Source organism: Neophocaena asiaeorientalis, unplaced genomic scaffold (assembly GCF_003031525.2).
Source record: "Neophocaena asiaeorientalis asiaeorientalis breed wild unplaced genomic scaffold, Neophocaena_asiaeorientalis_V1.1 scaffold36, whole genome shotgun sequence".
NCBI lineage: Eukaryota > Metazoa > Chordata > Mammalia > Artiodactyla > Phocoenidae > Neophocaena > Neophocaena asiaeorientalis.
In genome coordinates, this window is record NW_020174149.1 from 7233838 (window position 1) to 7255369 (window position 21532).

Sequence of the window (21532 nt, forward strand, 5' to 3'; positions counted from 1 at the left end):
AAATGAAATCCTGTTTTAAATGTACTAGAACAGCTGCTGAATAGACGCATCTGGTGGAGGGGTGGGGGAGGGGTCAGTGGTGCCACGGTGGAGAAACCCGGCTGTCCCACGGCATCTGCTAGCCCTCACAGGAAAACCCAGAGTCTTCAGTCACAGGCCCAGTGATTCCCCTTGGCTATTTCCCTACATCTGAAAAGGTTCACTTCAAGGCCAGTATTTCATCTGATCTTGCAAGAGGGAAAAGTCCAGAGTTTAACCTAATTTCTCACACAGGTTCAATGTCACATGATGATGGGAAATGCAGTCGATTATAGGAAAAACCCTTGGCTGAGATCAGGAGGCCAAGTGCTGCTGACCATCTATCTGGGTGGCCGTGGACAAGCCACCTGTCCTCCAGCTGCCCAGGTAACTGGGCAAAAGCTAGACTAGATGAGCCCCAAACCCAGAGGCTTGTAGCTGAAAATGACTTTAGCCATCTCCAGGCCCTTCTTCTCTGCATAGAAAGCAGCTAAGAAAAAATTGCCTTTGATCCAGAGTCCTTTTCATATCAAAGTAAAAGAATAAAGTTCTCATTTTATTAGGAGTAATAAAAATGACAAACTGAGGTGATGCGGTTTTAGTCTATACCCGTGACTCTCTATCAAGGTTACTTTGTCCCCAAGAGCATATTGGGCAATATCTGGAGACATTTGTGGTTGTTCCAGTTGAGGGGTTGCTACTGGCATCTAGTGGGTAAAGGCCAGGGATAATGCGTTATTAACTGTCCTACAATGCGCAAGGACTTATCCAGCCCAAAATGTCAATAGTGCCAAGGTTGAGAAACGCTGATTTACACTGATAAGGAAAAGCAAAATTTCTCAACTGTAGCACATCATAAATAGCACTTTCTGTTTCTTATGGTCTAGAACTTGGGCTGAGCTGATTATACACTTGGGCGGTGTCTACACTGACCCATCAAAACATATTTGTTATGAAACCACCAGAGAATACTGCTTTCCAGATTCAGCAGATGTGAGACAAATAACATCCTGCTCACTTAGAAAGTCAAGTTGGGGGATACTTGCTAAACGCCTGAGATTTTTCTTGACAACTCTTCTTGCTCTTGTTTTTCCTAAGTGGCTATTCCTGGGCTATTTGTCAAACAGACTTTATCTCCTGTAATATCATCTTTTTCTGTTTGGTGTGGTTTTTGAATTCCAGGCAGACCAGGCCCAGTATAATAGTCTTGGACAGACATTCTTCCTGTCTGGGGTATTTTCTTCCTGTCTGGGGTATTTTAGTTACTGCCCTAAAGTTTGCAAAATGTTCTTTTTTCTGAAAAGATACTCTTGAAAATCAATAAACTTCAGAGAATGGAAAAAACTGATCAGTGACTTTTCAAGATATGGGGCGTTTCATTGGGAAAGTAAACATAATAACTCAATCCGAAATAAAATGGATCCAGAGAGTGTACCCTCAGCATTTACATATAGCCTCCTGTCTAGAGATTGTCCTTGTGAACCCAAAAGAAAATTGAACGATATATCAGCTGTGAAAATAAACGTCGCATCACAAAGCGGAAATTAGGCAGTGGACCTAAAATAATGTTTAACTAACTTTACATTCCCTTGTGTCCCCATTTTGCTATATTTCTGGGGAATGTGTATTTGTGGGGACAATAAGTGGAGCTATTTGCTATTCAGAAATGTCTGCCTGCATTTGTTTGGCTGAAGAAATGAGATGGAAGGCAGTGGGGAAACACTGATGGGAAAGGTTGTTGGTAAATATGAGCAGGGCTAATAAGCATTAAATGCAATCTTGATATGCTTAATTATTTTTAAAAATATGGCAAGAAGTGAAATTTTAGAAAATCTGTGATTAGCGTATCCTGTATTTCCTGAAGCATCCGGTAGACCAGTTTCCATTTTGTCAATGTATGGTAAACACTGTAGCTACTCTCCTAATTCCTAAATATTGCATTTTTATTTTTACCCCAAGGCATGTTATTTCCCATGTGATTTCTTCATCCATTGGAGATGTTCCAGATAAGAATTTTGCCACTCCTTTTTTTTTTTTTTTTTGCATGACCTACACGAAAAGAATGCCTTTAAAAAGCCAAACCCACCTTCACTGGCCTTTGGTTGTGCTGTTTCCTCTTCTTGGAATGTTCTCCCCGAGTATCTGCCTCTCCATCAGCCTAATCTTTCCCAGTCTAGTGAACTCCTATCCATCCTTCAAAAACCCAGTTCAAATACCTCTTTCCCCAGCCTTCTCAGGAAGAATTTATTATTCTCTCCAGTATCCTACCATAGGATACTTATTTATGTTGCCTGTTTATTCTTGTAGATGAGATCCTTGAGTGCAGGAAGGTTTTGCTCCCCTGATCTATTTTGTCTTTGTTATCCAAGGACTAGTATAGTGCCAGGTTAAAAGTAGGCAATCAGCATGTAAGTATTGAATAAATGAGTGAATAATGAGTGGGTGAATGGGTGGATGAACTAGGAAATAGTTCCCCTCTCTGACATCCTTCCCCCACCAATTTGTAATGCCATTTCTGAGATATACCAAGTATCCATCTATGTGTGATTTGGTTTCTGATCTTTCCACTGTGTACCACTGGTCTGTTTGTCCATCCTGCATGGTGTTTTACTTTTTTTTTTTTAACTATATAAGTCTTGATATATAGTCGGATGTGTTTTCTTATGTTCTTCTACTTATTCAAAATTATCGTCGCTATTTTTTTCTGCTCTACTCTTCCATATAGATTGTAGGGCCATCTTGTCAGGTTTTGTGAAAAGCACCATGGAGACTTTGCTTGAAATTGCATTGAATTTAAAGGTTCATTTGGAGGATAATTGATATATTTACAGTGTTGAACGTTGCCATACATGAATATAGAGTATCTCCTTACTTATGAATATAGAATATCTCCTTACTTCATTTATTTTATAATTAGATTATTGCTGATCCTATGAATTAAGTCTTTAATTTTTATGATTTAACAAAATGAGTTATTGCTGATGTATAACGATGCTACTGATTTCTTCTTATTGCTCTTATATTAAGTAAACTTGATGGGCTTGTTCTTTCTTCCAACCACATATGATGTATTTCTTTGTCTTGTTTTATTATGCTGGCTAAAACTCTGAAGGATAATGCCCAAGAGAAGCACTTACAGCAGTCAGCCTTTTCTTTCTGCTGACTCTAAAGGAAATTATTCTAATATTTTATCTTTAAATGTGATGTTTATTATATGTGTATCATAGATATCTTTAATCAACCATTTTTAGGAGAGTTCCCTCTATTTCTAGTATGCTAATAGCTATTACTATGAACAGGTGTTGAATTTTATTAACTGTTGGTATTCTAATTTTTAAAATGATTATGTGGTTTCTCTCTCTTGTTTTATTATTGTTATGAATTCTAGTAATATGTCAACTACCTTAAATCCCGGAAATAAACCCTCCTCGGTCATGACATTTAAATATAATGCTACACTCAGTAGGATTTTTATATTTATGTTCATAATTGAAATTGATGTATAATTTTACTTTTATGTACCATTCTTGTATGGTTTTTGAATCAAGATTACATTACCTTCATTAAGTGAATTGTGGAGCTTTTCTTTTTTTTCCTCTCTGCTCTGCAGTAGTCTGTATTGGCTACAGATTGTTCTTTAAAAATTCGATTAAACCTAATAAGATCATTTGGGATCAATGACTATTTGAGGGTAGATGTTTTACTGCAGATTTAATTATTTAATGGGTATAACTGAATTTAGGTTTTCTATATTATTTTGAGTCATTTTGATAATTTATATTCTTTAAGAAAATCATCCATTTCATATAACTTTTAATTTTGTGGGTAGAAAGTTAGCATTCTCGAGGTTTTTGTTTTATATCATTACTGCATCTGCATTCATGTCCTCTCTTTTATTGTTTGTGCCTTTTTTCTTGATCAATTGCCCAAGGTTTGCCTATCCCATAAATCTTTTTAAAAATCACCTGTTAGTTTTTTTAATCCTTTTTCTTTTATTTTTCTATTTCATTATATTCTACAATAATCTTTTTTGTTTCTTTGTTTTACTGTTTGAATCTTCCATATCCTTTTTTTCATCCTGTTTTTCAGTCCTCTGAAATTAGTCATCTTGTTATTGTTTCATAAACAGGCCTGATTAGATTGGCCTGTGTTTCCCAGTTTTCTTGCTCACCCTGGCTTCTTGAATCCTGTCCTTTCCCACTAGGTTCAATGTGCTTCTTACAGAACTATATTATCCCTAAGTGTATCTTTGAGTGAGGACCTGTGAGTGGAAACTCTTGGCATTTGTCTGAAAATATCTTTATTTCACCCTTGCTTTTTAATGGTAATTAGCTGTGTATAGAAGTTAGGTTGGCAGTAATTTTCTCTGAGCACTTTGATGACATCTGTAATCTACTTGTCTCTTTTTTGCTGAGGAGAAGTCTGTTTTCATCCTAATTGCTGTCCTTTCGCAGGTAACCTGTTTTTTCAGGATTTTGCTTGTCTCTTTGGTATTCTGCACTTTCACTCTAATCTGTATAGGTCTAAATTATTTTTTATTCATCAGGTTTGAGGCTCATTTAGCTTTTCTTAATCTGAGGGTTTTGTGTCTTTTAGCAATTCTGGAAAGATCTCAACTGTTTCTCTTTTTGAATATCGCTTCCATATATGCCCTTAACCCCATCATCTCTCAGCTTTTCAGGATCATCACTCCTTTGCTTCTCTCTCCTCTGCATCTCCAGTCTCTTCTACCTATTGTATCAATCTCATTGACAAGTCAACATGCCCTAATGTCTCCCATCTTTTATTTAAAAAAAAAAAAAAATCCTCCCAGGGCCCACCCCATATTTCCCTGGAGCTATCTTTGTTGCTCTGCTGGACATCACCACCAAACTTTTTGACGGATTTGCCTACACATTTCTCTACTTCCGTGCCTCCCAGTTATCCTTCAGTTCCCTCGAGTATGACTTCTGCCCTCAACAATCCAGAGACTGCTCTTGCCAAGGTTGCCAGTGACTTCCATGTGCCTGAATCACAGTTCAACCCTCATTTAACTGGACCTCTTTCCAGCATTCAACCTGGTTGGCCACTCCTTTCCTAAAACACGCTTCACCTCTTGACTTCTGAAACACTTTACTTTCTTGGTTCTCTCCAAATGTTGGAGTACCATGGGCTTGGAATTGAGCTCTATTTTCCTCATTTTCTATTCTCTATTGCTAATAGGTTTTTTTATTCCATTCACACGATTTTAAATACATTTATTTATTTATTTTTAGCTGTGTTCGGTCTTCGTTTCTGTGCGAGGGCTTTCTCAAGTTGCGGTGAGCGGGGTCCATTCTTCATCGCGGTGCGCGGGCCTCTCACTATGGCGGCCTCTCTTGTTGCGGAGCACAGGCTCCAGACGCGCAGGCTCAGTTGTGGCTCACGTGTCCAGTTGCTCCACGGCATGTGGGGCCCTCCCAGACCAGGGCCCGAACCCGTGTCCCCTGCATCGGCAGGCAGACTCTCAGCCACTGCGCCACCAGGGAAGCCCCCATTCACACGATTTTAAATACCATTTACTTGTCACGGATGGCCAAATGTATACCTCCAGTTCCACTCCTCCTCTGAGTTACTGAATTGTGTGTGAATTCCTGCTTGACCATAAAACTTGGAAGCTCAGCAGCATTTTAACTTAAACTGCTCAAAGCTGAATTCTTGAATTTCTCCCAAAAGAACGTCTTCCATATCTCAGCAAGTGGCATCACTATCCACCCGGTTTCTAAAGCTAGAATCTAGGAGTCACTGTTGATTCCTCTCTCCTTCAAATACCCACATTTATTCTACCGTCAGGTCCTTTAAATTCAATCTTCAAAAGAGAACTCAAATCCATTCACTTTCTATCTCTTCCTCCAACACCCTGGTCATGGCCTCTATCATTTCCCAACTAGAAACCACTACCCAGTTCCTGAATCTTTTCTGCTATTAACACTCTCGCTTCCATTTTCAACACAGCGGTCAGAACATCTTTTTTAAAAAATCATCTTCCTACTTGAAGTCCTTCAAGAACTTCCTATTGGACCTAGATTACAACCAAATCCACACTCATTAATAAAGCCTTCAAGGCCCTGTCCTACCTTCAACCTCATCCCAATTTCTCTCCCCCTCACTCTGGTGTTCTGGCCACCCTGGCCTTCTAGTCCCTCAGTCACACCAAGCTCTTTTGCTCCTGCAGGACCTCCGTAGATTCCTTCTGCCTGAAATGCACGCCTCAATGCCCCCACCAGACTGGCTCCTTCTCTTCCTTCAAGCAGCTTGAGGTCACCTTTCAAAAGATGACTTCTTGACCCTCATGGATAACACAGGGGCCTTTCTTAAATCTCTCTAGTAACAGCCTCATTTTTTTCTTTTTTTTTTTGCGGTACGCGGGCCTCTCACTGTTGTGGCCTCTCCCGTTGCGGAGCACAGGCTCCGGACGCGCAGGCTCAGCGGCCATGTCTCACGGGCCCAGCCGCTCCGCGGCATGTGGGATCTTCCCGGACTGCGGCACGAACCCACGTCCCCTGCATCGGCAGGCGGACTCTCAACGACTGTGCCACCAGGGAAGCCCTCATTTATTCTTTTATAGCCCTTTCCACACCTTTTCTCTCTTTTTTTTTGAGATATATTATTTACATATTATTTTATCGACCTTGCAGTTTCAACGGTATATTAGCAATCAACTTTGTTGCCATGATTAACCAGCAGTCCCTTTAGAACACTTCTAGTAAAATATTAAGAAACCTTTGATTGCTGAATTTGTAAAATGTTCAGCTTTCAGTAGGACACTTTACTGAGGAATTCTTTTAGTACCACATTTAATGTGAATGGGCCTTTCAATGAATCATGGCATTTTGGCTCTGGGAGAATTCAAACGATCCCTCGGATGGATTCTCTGCATTCCAGCAAGGGGTGCTTTGTCATATCTTAGTGTCATTTCCTTGCAGCACGATTCTCCATTTTAGTAAAAATAATTCTGAGAGGTTTTTTTCCTCCCCACCCCGATCATTTTTCAAAGGAGAAATAGTATAAGGGGGCAGTTTGCATGTGACAAACTGAAATACCAAAAGACTATTATAACTGAGTTTTATTGCATAGAAACCGTGGTCAGAAGTTGCTCTTTTTGATGGGTTGATTGACTACTTTCTCTGCCTTGACAAATCTGTGAGTGCCATTAGGAGGGAACCAAGCTTGTTTCATTTGTCACTTTATGTATACCCAATTACTAGTATATATAAATAAATAAAGATCTCAAAGTGATGCCATTTTTTCTTAAGCAGAGCTCTGATGAACATCTTCCCACATTGTGACCGTAGTTGTCATCCTGACTATACAGGCCTGTTACAGGCCTCCCAGTCTCTTAAAAAAATAATATTGTCTGCGTGTCTTTTATTTGTTAATGGAGGTTTAAAACTTTGAAGGTCCTTATAGGAGCCACACAGTCTCATAATATTTTAATTTTGTAAAAATTCAAGACCTCTTCACATAGATTGATATGCCCCCAAATAGACTGCCTGTGATGGTTTCTGGCTTACTTCAACCACATTTGCTTTCAAGGATTCCCCTAGCTCTGCTTCTTGCAGCTCACTGGTGCCCGGGAACATGTATTTTTGTTTTGTTTTATTTTTGTTTTAAATCATGACTTAATACGTGGTCCTGTCACCGGCGGACCTGTACCTGAGTAACGAGAGATAAGACCATCCTTACTTCATGATGTTCAAAATATTTAACAACTGACTTGGCCACCAACCAATGAGACTGACACCTTGGCCAATCAGAAGGGACTTTCAACCTACACACACCCAGAGGTCACACCGGGGCCTACTGAATGCAGACACCTCTCTGGGGAAAGCAATTCTATAGACCCTATTGGTAGCCTTCATTTTCAGCCAACTCCCTCACTTTTTTTTTTTTACGGTGTGCGGGCCTTTCACTGTTGTGGCCTCTCCCGTCGCGGAGCACAGGCTCCAGACGCTCAGGCTCAGTGGCCATGGTGCACGGGCCAAGCCGCTCCACGGCATGTGGGATCTTCCCGGACCGGGGCACGAACCCTTGTCCCCTGCATCGGCAGGCGGACTCTCAACCACTGCGCCACCAGGGAAGCCCGAACTCCCTCACTTTTAAAATGCCTCTTCTGAAAGTGGCTTAAAGCCTTGGAACCTTCTAATTTTCCCATAGTTATGTCTTATTTATACCTACCTGGATATTCTATAGATAGGGCAGCTTTGGTCAAAAGGCCACAGTAACTGAGGTCTGCCTTCCAGAACTTGCTGAGCTAAATGCAGGTTATAGCAACCAGCTCAGGCTCTCTTGGGTTTTTCCATACAGTGCCTTGTTTGGGGTAGGGAGAGTCTCATTCCTTAGCTGATGGCATGGCCCTGTCCTCTTACTGTTTCTCCACATTCCTTTCTGGCTCTGGTGTGGGGCATGGAGGCTCAGTGGAGGATTTTCAGAAATCAAAGCACATCTCTGTTTTTTCCAGGTCTGTTCGCAACTCATCCCCACTGGAAAGAAAACGCCCAGTGAGGGATGCTCACTCCCACTCAGGCCTTTGTTCCTTGGTGTCTATTCGTTTCATGTCCAAGGCCACCTGCCTCCAGGTGACTGACTTCTCTAACACTTTTCTTCGTCTTGGCTCACAGGTCCACACGTTCCGAGGCCCGCACTGGTGTGAATACTGTGCCAACTTCATGTGGGGGCTTATTGCCCAAGGAGTCCGATGCTCAGGTAGGCACGGAGCTTTCCTTCCCCTTTTCCATTTACATCAAGCGCCGCAATGATGAGCTGGGGGGCATCTCTCCAGAGCGGGGAAATAGGCCCAGATTAGCTCAGAAGTCTAGCTTTCTGGAAGATTCAAGGCATCTCTGTGCTTAATGGAGAAACTCCTCTAGGTGTTTGCTAGAATGAAAAGGATTATCTCTGTTTATACAAGAAAAGAAAAAAATCCAGGGGAGTATATTTTCTTAGGCACCTACCTGCCATCCAAACTAGGTAGCTGTCCTTAAAAGAAAAAACTAAATCAATTCCAATGGAATTGCATAGATAGAAAAGTTACATTAATTTCCCATCTTCTATTTATCATGCCATTTAGCCTCACCAGTGAACCTTCGGGGAGATGCAGTTATTCTCCCCATTAAATAGATGAAGAAACTGAGCCTTAATGATAATCATTAATTGCCCCTGGCCACATAGTAGGTGGTGGAACATTGATTTGGCTCCAGAGCCCATCATGCCCAGTATTTTTCTGCCATCAGATTAGCAGTGAAAATACACACCTTGATTTGATATCACATATTTTCAAAGTACTTTGAAACCCTAGGTGTTTTTCCACCTAGAACTAGACACACACACCCATTGCTAAGAGCACACAGCACATCTTATTAAGATACATCTAACAAAACAGCAAAGAATGGCCAAATTAATGTGTAACCAGGCTTCCTACTTCATCATGCCATGCTTTTTCTGGCGAACAGTTCCGGCCGGAAGCAAGGATAGCCTCCTGTGATACATTGACCGGGTTTCCACTGACAGCATGACTGATTTCTTTCTTGCTAGGGTGTGATTTTAAAAAATAATTCTTATGAAGCTTTTAAAATAAGCGAATGACACTACATTAAGATGATCTGTTTCCTACAAATGAACTTATTTACAAAAAGAAACAGACTCACAGACACAGAAAACAAACTTACGTTTACCAAAGGGGAAAGGTGGCAGGGGAGATAAATTAGGAATTTGGGAGCAACATATAAACACTACTATATGTAAAATAGATAAACCAGAAGGACCTACTGTATAGCACAGAGAACTCAATATTTTATAATAACCTATATGGGAAAAGAATCTGAAAAAGATAGATACATAACTGATCACTTTGCTGTATACCTGAAACTAACACAACACTGTAAATCAACTCTACTTCAATAAAAATTTAAAAAATAAAAATTAAAAATGATGATCTATTTCCCCATACTGCCCATTTTGGTTCACAGGATCATGGGACCTTAAATCCTTTCTCTGCCTGGAAAGGGCTATTTCAGCTTCTAGTATATAGATACAGCAATCACCTATGGTGATACCTGGACGGGTCCAGGAGTGCTCGTGTATGTCAATTCGTCTGGCTGCCCCCATCCCAGATCCATGAGGCAAGCAGTAAATGTAGGTTTGGAGGCAGACTCTCCAGAAATGATCTAGATACCTCTGATTACCACAAAAGTTACAAAGTATCTCACAGTTCAACCACTGAGAAAAGTGGTGGAATATCTGAATTACTCAGTGGTCATTAGTTCAACCTGTTCAGATTATACCTACCAAAAATATCCCTAATTGCTTCTATTATCCAATTTCAGCAGGAAACTGGTCTAAAGTCAATATTATGAGAACAAAACTCTGGGATTCAGATTAGCTGTGAACAGCAACTTGCTCTGGGATAAGAGAGTTTGGGTTTTTTGGAGTTTTTTTTTCTGTGTTTGTTTTTTTTTAAATAAAACAATTCTAAGGCTATGTTACTATTCTCCAATGGCCACTGTTTAACCTCATACTTTGTCTGAGCAGCAGGAGAACTGAAAACTGATCATTAAATGTTTGGAATATCCATCATTACCTCTCAACTCTCCATATTTTACATAATTTATATATTTTTTAAATTAACTAGACTTTATTTATAGCATATAGAATTGTATTCGTTTGCAAAAACTGAATATTTTTATACTTGTTAGAAAACATCTTCATTTTAATAAAATATCAGTATTTAACTCTACATAAAAACACTGTCATTTCAGACCTTAAAATGAAGTTTATAAAGTAATTAAAAATAGAATTATGCTATAATCCAGCAAGTCCACTTCTGGGTATATACCCAAAAGAACTGAAAGGAACAGACCTTTGTACACCCACGTTGATAGCAACATTGTTCACGACAGCCAAAAGGTAGAAACAACCCAAGTATCCATCAGTGGATGAATGGATAAACAAAATGTGGTATATACATAAAATGGAATATTATTCAGCCTTTAAATGGAATGTTCTTCAGGAAATTCTGTCATGGGCTACAATATGAATGAACCTTAAGGACATTATGCTAAGTGAAATAAGCCCGTCACAAAAGGAGAAATACTGTGTGATTCCACTTCTGTGAGGCATCTAAAGTAGTCACATTCATAGACGCAGAAGGCAGAATGTGTTTGCCAGGGGCCGAGGGGAAGAGGGTCCAGGGAGTTACTGTTTTATGGGTACAGAGTTTCAGCTTTGAAAGATGCAAAAAGCTTTGGAGATGGGTGGTGATGGCTGCACACAGTGGGAAGGAACCTAATGCCACTAAACTATACACTTAAAATGGCTAAAACGGTGAACGTTACGTGTATTTTACCGCATTGCTAAAAAAATTGTTTTAAATGAAGTTTGTAAGAATTCAGTGAGTAAAAATGACTCATGAAATAACTTAAGAATAGCTGGGCAGGTATCCTTATATTTTCTATCACCGTATGTGTTATTTCTTCTATTTAACTCTCATGTAGTGTTCCCACACTTCAGACTTCACATATAGTAATCTATTTGACCCTCATGGTAACCCTAGGAGTAGGTGCTATTCTATCCAAACAAGAAAACCAGCCTATTCTATTTAGTTCAGTTCACCAACATTTGTATTCACTAAATAGATCTATCAAATGTTATTGAAGTTTACTTGAGCTTTGCTGAACTTCTCATGTTGATAAAGCTAAGATAATTAGAACTGGTTTTGTCTTTGGAGGGGGATAGACAGAACTCAGCCAGTAAACATGACATGAAAATCATGTAATGACAAAAATCGTTTTCTGATCATTTTGCAAAAGTTTAGATCCTCTCAAATCCTTGGTGTAGTTAAGTGCTTTCATTTAAAGAAACTGATTACAATATTCATGATCATGTGTGTATAATATGTATATAAAATAAAAAATTGATATTATTATTCTTTACACCTATAAAAACAATCAGTATTAGAAGGTACTTTGAATAGATACCAAATCAGCTTTGAACATCTTCAGCATTAAATTTTTATTTTCCAGAACGTAGACTGTGCCTTGTTATTGTTAGAGAGATTCCATCAGTGGATACCAACTGCTAATAAGGCTTTTAATGTGCACATTGAACTTTAAAGCACCTTTTCAGCTTTGGATCTTGATATGAGCTTTATGAATAATTAGTCTTATCATCACATTACATGGCATTGTTCTAAATTGTAAACTCTCGGGTACTCCCACCGGTGGCCAGTTAGACAGTATTTCCACTCAACAGGTGTCAAAATAAGGCAAGTAGAAAGGAGAACGGCCTGCTGAGACTGCCCAGCAAGGAGGACAGGAGTGGAAAGTATGGGCAACTCTCCAGGAATGCGAAAGAGGATGCCAATGGTCATGGGTCTCTCAGACCAAAGATTAGAGATTCCTACAGAGACAGTCATCATGTCTTCCGTAAAAGGAGTGTCACGAACTTAAGGGAAACAACCTAGCAAAAGTCCTAGGTGCCCTTTATGAGACACAATTTGCTCTGGGAATCCAAACCCAAAAGCCCTCGTATGGACCCAAAGTTTCCAGTTCCAAAAGGGAAAAAAAAAGCATACAAACAACCTGGCTAATTACCAAAACTATCTCCATGAGATGTTCTATTCTTATGGTCCAGCCACAGAGAAGGATTACTGAGAAAAATGGAATTATATAAGTTTCACGAGTAAAGCTAGATTTCATACTCACCTTGTGGACAGCATCACCTCTAAGTGGGATGGATATTTCAGAGAGATACAGCAAACTCCGGGTGTTCTCATTTTTATTTTTGGTAACATAGAATTTGTGTTGAGCTTTGACAAAAGGGCCAGGCAAGCGTAATGTGGCTTCTTTGTTTACAGACTGTGGATTGAACGTACACAAACAGTGTTCCAAGCATGTTCCCAATGACTGCCAACCTGATCTCAAGAGGATCAAGAAGGTGTACTGCTGTGACCTGACAACACTCGTGAAGGCTCACAACATGCAGAGACCCATGGTGGTTGACATATGCATTCGGGAAATTGAAGCAAGAGGTTTGGAAAAAACACACCTGCTTCTTATAGTGATTTTATTTTTACTGTTGTCAAGGAGACTTCCTTATAATTGTTCAATTGACTCTCCAGTACTGATCTTGGGGAAATGGTCTGCCCGGGCCCATGCATGCGTGCACACGTGCCAAATCCAACCAATGACATCCATTTCTGTGTCATACATAAATCATGCATGTATGCACTTAACACACACTTGCTAAGCATTTATCACGGGCTACACACCGGGGATGTAAAAGTCACACCTTCAGGAAATTCATAGCATAATGTGCAGAATCGGGGGTTGGGGGCAAATAAATAAATGCTGTGAGTACATATACTCAAAACACTATTAAAAACAAAACCACGGAGTCACAGAGGAAAACATTTTAATCTTATCTGAGGAGAGTTCAGAAAGGGTTTATGGCAGAGGTGAGGTTTGAATCGAGTCTTTGAAAGTGCTTCTATTAAATAAGTAAAGAAATTTTGGGTCAACACATATATTTTCTACCATATAGAAATTCACTCCTGGTATTGGTTCTGTTTATTTCAAAGAGGAGAGTTAAAAAATTGAAAAGATCTATTCACTGAAAATGGAGAAGGCAAGGAAGAGAGAAACATTTCAAAGAAGAGATTCTTTATGTTATGCTTGAGTCATCTTTCCTTTATTTCCTTTATTCCTTTATGCTTCGGCCACTTTTCAGTATCAAAATGTTCAGTGATATGGTGGATAGAGCCTGGTTAGGGAGAACTGGATTGTTGGATGTAATTTGGATGATTGGAAAGGCTTTTACCATTGTTGCCATGTATTTACCCTGCTATAGTTGGTATCCATCATTGTGTCCAAATTGGCTTAATATATTCTACAGGTATGTATGCATTCGCCAACCATCCCATTCTTTCCAAAACAAAGCAAAGGAGGGTATTGTAACTTGTTATCCCAAAGCTTTTAGAGATAGGAAATTATTCCCTCTTCCATACAGGATGAAAACGATAGCTATTCTGTTCCCTTAAGACTTGCTCATTTCATCTCAAATTGTAAGAAATGCCTCCTGCCTTTTGACTGCCGTGTCTGTCAGAGTTGAATGGGCGCTTTGGAATCTGGTGAAGCTGTTGATGCAGGGGCTGAGCTGAGTACGAGTTGAGGGGGGTGCCCTGACTCTGGACGAGTGGCTGGGAAGAGCAGCCCTGGGTCCTGCTGTTTAGAGGACTCCGCGACCCCAAAGGGTCAGATCATCAGCCTCTCCAGAGCCGGCAATCAGGACTTACGCTTCTCTGAAGAAGCTGGGATCATCCCATAGGGATCGTCATCAGAGACTACTAATAATTTGGGCAAAGTTACTACCACATCAGGTGTCTAATGTGTCCACGGGGAGCACAGCACTAAGCAAGTCTAGTACAAGAGCTAGAACAGCACAAGTGAGGAATTTATACGGAAGTCACAGCAAAGGGACTGGAGCTACAGGCATTAGGGGCCTGTGCATGTGAGCAGAACCAGAGGATGGGCTGGAAGAAATTCACGTGGTGCTGCCATTCCCAGCTTCAGTGCCACCACTGCCAACATCTTACCCTGTCTTCCACCCATAGCAAACTTCTCGTTGTTCTCCAGATGCTTCTACCGCCACTTGTTTCTGCATGATATGGCAGAGTGAAAAGATCATGAACTTGAAGTTAGATTCCCAACCCCTTCTCATATTAGTTATAGTATGACCTTGGGCAAGTTACTTACTCCATTTGAATATCTATTTTCTCATCTTTAAAGTAACAGAATCAGTTGTACCTCCTAAGGTAGTTACGAGGGTTAAAATGAGTTAATCCATATAAGTGACCTAGTACAGGGCCCAACATAATAGGACTCAACTGTGTTGTTTCTTTTGGTTTTTTCTTGGAACTCCCCTAACTCCACCTCCAAATCTGTGTGTCTACCCAATGTACTTAACCCATAGCTTTCAATGCTGTCACAGAGACCCCAAATAATAGTGTCTTCAGAAAGCTAGAAATCTCTCTCTCCGGCAGCTGCCCAGGAACAGGCACCCAGGCCCTGCAAGCTGTTGCTCTGTCATCCTTGAGTGCTGCCCTCATCTGCATGGTCCCAGATGGTTATCACCGTCTCATCTGCATTCCAGCCAACAGCAAAAGGGCATACCCTTTCTCTTCAAGTCCATGACCCAGGCACTATACACATCACTTCTGCTCTCTTCACACTGGCCAGGAGTTAACGGCCCCTGCGATGGATGTTGTTCTAAAAACCAAGGGTTTTTATCACAACAGAGGAAGTGGAGAACTAGTATTGGACGGGGAGCTGGCAGCCTCTGCTAACTCTGGCAAACTCCAGCCTGTCCTTCCTGATGTCCTTTAAAGATAGCTCCTCAGTAAGACCTTCTCCATGGCCTATTCTATCAAAAGGCAGTGTTAGTGTCCACTGCACTGTGCTCCCCTGTGCCACTGTGTCCTTGCCGCTGTTGCCGTGCAGGTTACAACTGGACTGGAGCATGCTTACATGCACCACCAACTAGAACAGGATGACATCGGGCCTCGTCTATGGGCCAATTCATTTGATCGGTAGTGGCATCCTAGACAACTGTCCTGAGACGAATTCTGAAACTGAGCGGGTCTCAGTAGGGGAAAAAGCTGAGGTCAATTAAGAATGTCTCCTCTGGTCACAGGAGAGAGGAGGGGTAGTATGTATGCCATGCATTTGTTGTCTCTGATGCAGACCCGATGTCAGCCCTTACATATGGCAGATAGTACATGTGAAAAACAGAAATGCATGTCAGTTATCAGGAGTTTGACAGAGCAGCAGCAGTAGAAGCTATTTATTTGCTTATTTATTATTGCTGTAGCTATAGTTTGATAGCAGCTAGTTTTTGACATAAAAGGTCTGAAATCTTGTCCTCTGTCCCTTCTGATACTTTGGAAATACCTTAACAAATCAATGAGATCTAGGAGCAGAACCCACATCTTTTTTCTTAGACTAAATATACAGCGATCAAGTTTCCAGAATCATTCAACAGAATTTTGTTTTCCTGCATCCGTTTGTATGATCATTTATTTGAAGGTATACCACTTAAATCAATCATATGTAGTTAAACATTTAACATATTGTCACGTTTATGATGAAACATATAAGGCTATAAAATCTGGATAGTTCCAGTAAAGTCAGGATAATATGTACCACACACATGCATACTTGTATTGGGTACCTAGTACATGCTACATGCAGTATGGCATATGGATTGAGATGATGCTGCGAGGAAAGCAGTTTGCCGCAGTGAAATCACATCCAGCTGTCAGATGAACAAAGGAAGCAGCAGACCACGGTTGATGAGAATCTTGACCATGGGTTCACTTTGCAAAGCCAGGCAGGAGGAATACCAGATTGCTGAGGTTTCCACTGCCACGCAAGCAAATGAAGACAGACTTGCACAGAAACCGAGATGGACAAGTTCAAGTTCTGACGTGACAGTATGTAATATATAAGAGCACTGACTATATTTGCTCATTTCCTGATAGCACGCAGTGTAGATAGGAAATCAGATTCTCTTTTAGATGTTTTAGGAAGCTAAAGTTAAAATCTGTCTGTCCCTTTTTTTTAACAGGATTAAAGTCAGAAGGGCTTTATAGAGTGTCCGGGTTTACTGAACACATCGAAGATGTCAAAATGGCATTTGACAGAGGTAGGCTTGCACGTTCTTGAGTGCCAAATGATTTATCCTTAGCATCCTCTCTTTTGGAACCAGATTTTACTCATAATGGAAATGGGTTTTTAGAGCTACTGAGAGCTATTCCTTAGGAAGCCAAGGAGTAACGGTTCACAAATATCATAGTTCTCTGCTTCTCTGGGGAAAGTGTTTTTTTAAAAGTCGTGGACTGTTGACCATATGGAGAAGTGAGTTTAAAATACTACTTGAAAATGATCAGACAGCATTTGGTGCCATTAAGGTTCTTGACTTGGTTGCCCAACATTTATGGTCAGTTCACATGGCACCAGGGTACCTTCTGCATCCTCCGTCTCAGATCCCTTTAATTTCTTCTCCCAGAGCGCCAAAGAAGAGAGCATAGGGATGGGGGTACCCCTGGCACTGAAGTCGGGGAAGTTTAGGAGGTAACTCCTTTTGTTCTTTGTGACTGTGCCATACGTCCTCTAGGCCATATTCTTTCTTAGGTCAGATACCATGAGCCAACTTGGGAACTTACTAAAAATACAGATCACCAGGGCCCCCCCTGGGGACTCATTCAGGAAGCTGAGTGAGCCCAAGAATCTGTATATCTGTTGAATGGTCCAAATACTTCTGGTACAGCCAATCAGAGATGGAACGTCTAGCCCACTAGCTAGGACCTGCACTCTGTAGAGTAGTAGACAAGGTCTCTGATGATCTAGCTGCCCTATCTGTCCAGGCTCATAGCCAGTTCCTCCTGTCTGTATACTCTGTACCCCAGCAATACTGAAATACACCCTACCTCTTTTCATGAACAAGCACCTGGGCTCACGTTGCTCTGTCCATCCAGGATGTGTTCACATCTCTGCCTGGCAAGCACTTACCTATTCATCAGGTGTCAGCTCAAGTCTTTCCTCTGTCACGGCTCCTCCCCAACCTCCCCAAGCTGACCTAAGAATTCCATTTCCTTTTCCTCTGCCCGCCCCCTTGTTTCCACATGTCTCCAGCACAGCAGTCTTCTTATTTCCTTGTAATTGTTGAGTTGCAGGCCTGACTCCCAGTCTAACTAGAGTTATATTTGAAGGGAGTATGGTTGGCCTTCTGTATCTGCAGGTTCCATATCCGTAGATTCAACCAATCATGGATCCAAAATATTTTTTTGAATTCCAGAAAGTTCCAAAAAGCAGAACTTGAACTTGCCACATGCTGGCAAGTCTTTATGTAGCATTTACATTGTATTAGGTATTGTAAGTAATCTAGAGATGATTTAAAGTATACTGGAGGATATGCATAGGTTATATGCACATACGAAGCCATTTTACATCAGAGACTTGAGCATCCTTGGATTATGGTGTCCACACAGTGGGAAGTTCCTGGAACCAATCCCCCTTGGATACTGAGGGACCAACCGTATGTCTTTTCTTCTTTGATGCACTAGGGCTTAATAGTGCCTGGCACATGGTAGACTCTCAATAAATATTTGTTAAGTACATAAATAAGGGGATCAGATGGCATTATCTGCTACACTCTTATTGTTTTCTGTACATTAGGAGCTTTTTTAATCCTCAGAACCAAATTTGCTGAGGCATTTGTTCTTTCAATTCTCTGTATAAAGGAAAATGCTAATAATCCCTATATGATTGAAACATGTTTCTATCCAAAAAGTTTTACAGACTGCAACAATTAAATTGGACTGGTATTTACTAATGGTAAAACAAAAAGTCAAAAAATGTCTTCAGAATGATTGTAAAAATAGTAAGAAATATAACATTACCTATACATGAGGGAAGGTTAAAGTTTCCCAGATTAAAGTCCTGGGGACTAGGGGAGAAATAATCAAGTGAAAAGAAACTTCAGTAAGCCTGAAAGAGATATTAGAAACTGAAGATATTCAACCATTATTTTCTGTATGTGATCTTCAAATCCAAGTCCAAAGAATACTAAATAAGAGATTCTTGATTTTTTTTACTTCAAATTAGATTGTTATTCTATTATGAACCTTTGTGTCTAGAATATAAATTACTGTGCTAGATTTCTATTTAGCAAATTACTAGGGGCTGGGACCCAAAGAACTATTTTAAGTCTATTTCACTACTTTTTTGGCTGCACTTACCCTAGGACCCAAAATCCCTCTCACCAAACTTCTTTTGTTACTTCCTGCATCTCAGTGTTATTAGAAGCCAAAGTAGTCAGCTGAAACTTGTAAAGGAGCATTCATTGTTGGATCTTTTTTTTCTTTCTGGGCATGCTTTAACTTGGTGAAATAAGGTCCTAATTAGGAATTGGATCATTGATTGTTTTTCAGATGGTGAAAAGGCCGATATATCTGCCAACATCTATCCAGACATAAACATCATCACTGGAGCCCTTAAACTGTATTTCAGAGACTTACCCATTCCTGTCATCACCTATGATACCTATTCCAGATTTATAGAAGCAGCAAGTAAGTATGGAGAACTAATTTTTTAATGGCACCAAAGTTTTAAGTGCAATGCTTTTGACTTCAAGAAAATTAAAACTCAGACCTGATTAAATTATTGCATGAGGATTTGCTTTGCCAAGCGAGAGCACAATGGTACAGTTAAAAGAAAACCAGGCATACTTCACCAGCTGAGTTGACCCAGTACTAAGCCAGCTCTACTCGGCTGAAGCTAGGTGCCAGGCAGTTCTGTCTCTCCCCATCGTTTCTCCTATGCTGGGAACCAGCACAGTCAGGCTTACTCTTATATGTTGAAAGCAGAATGTTTCTGCAGCAAACAATCAGATGTTCTTCAATGAGGACTGTATAGATTAACTACTTTCATCTATTAGGCAGAATCCCATTGCTAATCAATTAAAGTCATACCCCAAGTTTTGCACATTGATGCTGTTCAAAATTAGTAATAGGCCCAGAATATACTGTGTCACCTACTATACTAGGAACTCTCACCAATATCTTCTTGTTTAATCTTCCCATCTACCTGATGAATCACGTACTCTAATCCCGTTGTACAGAGGAGGAAAGCTAGGCTTGGAGAGCCGAGCTCACAGGTCCAGGGATGGCACGTCAGCATTGGACTTCCATCAGTCCATAGCTGCTCATTCAGGGTTTGGCACTTGGGTCACCACCGTCAGGGGAGAGAACCATAGTGTGTATATGTGTGTCGGGGTGTGGGGGGAATTGCACTACACTTTGTCCAGGAGCACAGTGAGGAAGGGGAGATTTAGGTGCTAGAATGAATGACGTAGAAGTCAAGCACACCTCAAGGAACTTTTTATTAAAAAAATACATAACCTTTAAAGACATGTGTTGCTAAATATGATAACAAGATGCCTGATGGGGGTGTGGTCAGGCTGGGCTTAGTGCAAGGTGTACTTTCCAGGTGAGCTGTGGCCCTACTCCCTGGTGAGAGCATTCTTTCCTGGGTCCTGGTGGCCTTGGGGGAGAAGGTTCTGGCAGCAGGGTGCCCTCTGCCCCAGGAGGAGTGACCAGGGGAGCTTTCTTTGAGTGGCTGCCAATACCTATCCGAGTCCTAAAAGGCAGAAGCATGCATGCTTCCTCCCATTGTTAATATACCTACTATCTACTTCCTAACCTGGACGGCACACTGGGCTTAACCGTGCCAACATTCTGGTGAAAAGTGCCATCAGTGCAGACTGAGTTGGCTGGCTCACCTGTCAGTGCCCTTGCATCGTAGAGTGTATTCCGTCATGGAAGCCTTCCACGGAAGGAGCTGGTAGACAACTTAAAGAGAACACTCCCAAGTGTGGTCCAATTTAAACTAAAGCTGGGGATAGTGAGTTTTCTAGCAAATCCAGTGTTCAGAAGATGGGCAAAACACAGTCGGTGCATGTGCCACCAGCAAGCATCTACAGGGCTGCAGGTTTCTGGAGGGCAAGGACCGTGGGCAGCCTCCTGCCACACGGCCAGTGGACGTTTAACACTCACGTGGTTCCCAGCCTCAAACCCTTTTCTGGAATACGGCAAGACACAGAACACATTACTTTAAGTGAAACGTTAGTAGACTGCCCCTTTTTCTGCAACCTGAACAAACCAAACTTCTTGTTACTTCCCTGAAAACTTTAATGTTTCAACACTGCACGAATATTCATTACGTGTGATCGTCACAGAAATCTCCAGTGCGGATGAGAGGCTGGAAGCGGTCCACGAAGTGCTGATGCTGCTTCCTCCTGCCCACTATGAGACCCTCCGGTACCTGATGATCCACCTAAAGAAGTAAGTTCACACCTCCTCGGCGCTGCTTCTGCAGTCCCTCCCTGCCCTGGGCAGTTAACGCATCAGGAAAAGTTCACAGCCTCCCCAACCCGCTGAACAGACCGACCGCCCTTCAGAGTGAATTAGGCCGCCTTCTCCAGTCCAGCCCCATTCATAACTGCCAGCCACTCACTCTGTGGCAGGGGCTCCGTGCACTTTAGATGTGTTAACTCTATGAGGGGGGTACTGTTAGATGATATGGCTGAAACCTGGGGAGGTTCAATAAGTGACGCAAAGAGATGCAGTAAAGCCAGGACTGAAACCCGGTCTGAGCCGTGGCCCTTACTGTGTCTTAACCATTTGCCTGCACTGCCTCCGCCTCTGCATCTTCCTCCCACACCAGCCTTGTGCTCTGTGTTCTGTTCGTCCTCCTGCTTACGAGAGTCCCAGATTCCTGAGGCTGCCTTCCTTCTGGACAAGCACATTCCCACTCTGATCTCTTGTTTTACTTGACATGTTAATTATCTATCACTGAGGGACAAATTGCCGCCAAACTTAGTGGCTTAAAACAATAACCATTTGTTATCGCGCAGTCTCTGTGATCAGGAATCCAGGTGGCTT

At 41.3% G+C, this 21532-nt stretch overlaps 1 protein-coding gene across 1 annotated transcript in view; it reads left to right on the forward strand.

Moving 5' to 3' along the window:
• The window catches only part of CHN2 (chimerin 2), a 317587-nt gene that overhangs the window by 291905 nt on the left and 4150 nt on the right, over window positions 1–21532 (forward strand). The window contains exons 8-12 of the mRNA XM_024755088.1: window positions 8658–8742; window positions 12890–13063; window positions 16657–16734; window positions 19022–19159; window positions 20827–20932. Of these exons, the coding sequence (XP_024610856.1) occupies window positions 8658–8742; window positions 12890–13063; window positions 16657–16734; window positions 19022–19159; window positions 20827–20932 (581 nt within the window). The remainder of the gene's footprint in view (window positions 1–8657; window positions 8743–12889; window positions 13064–16656; window positions 16735–19021; window positions 19160–20826; window positions 20933–21532) is intronic.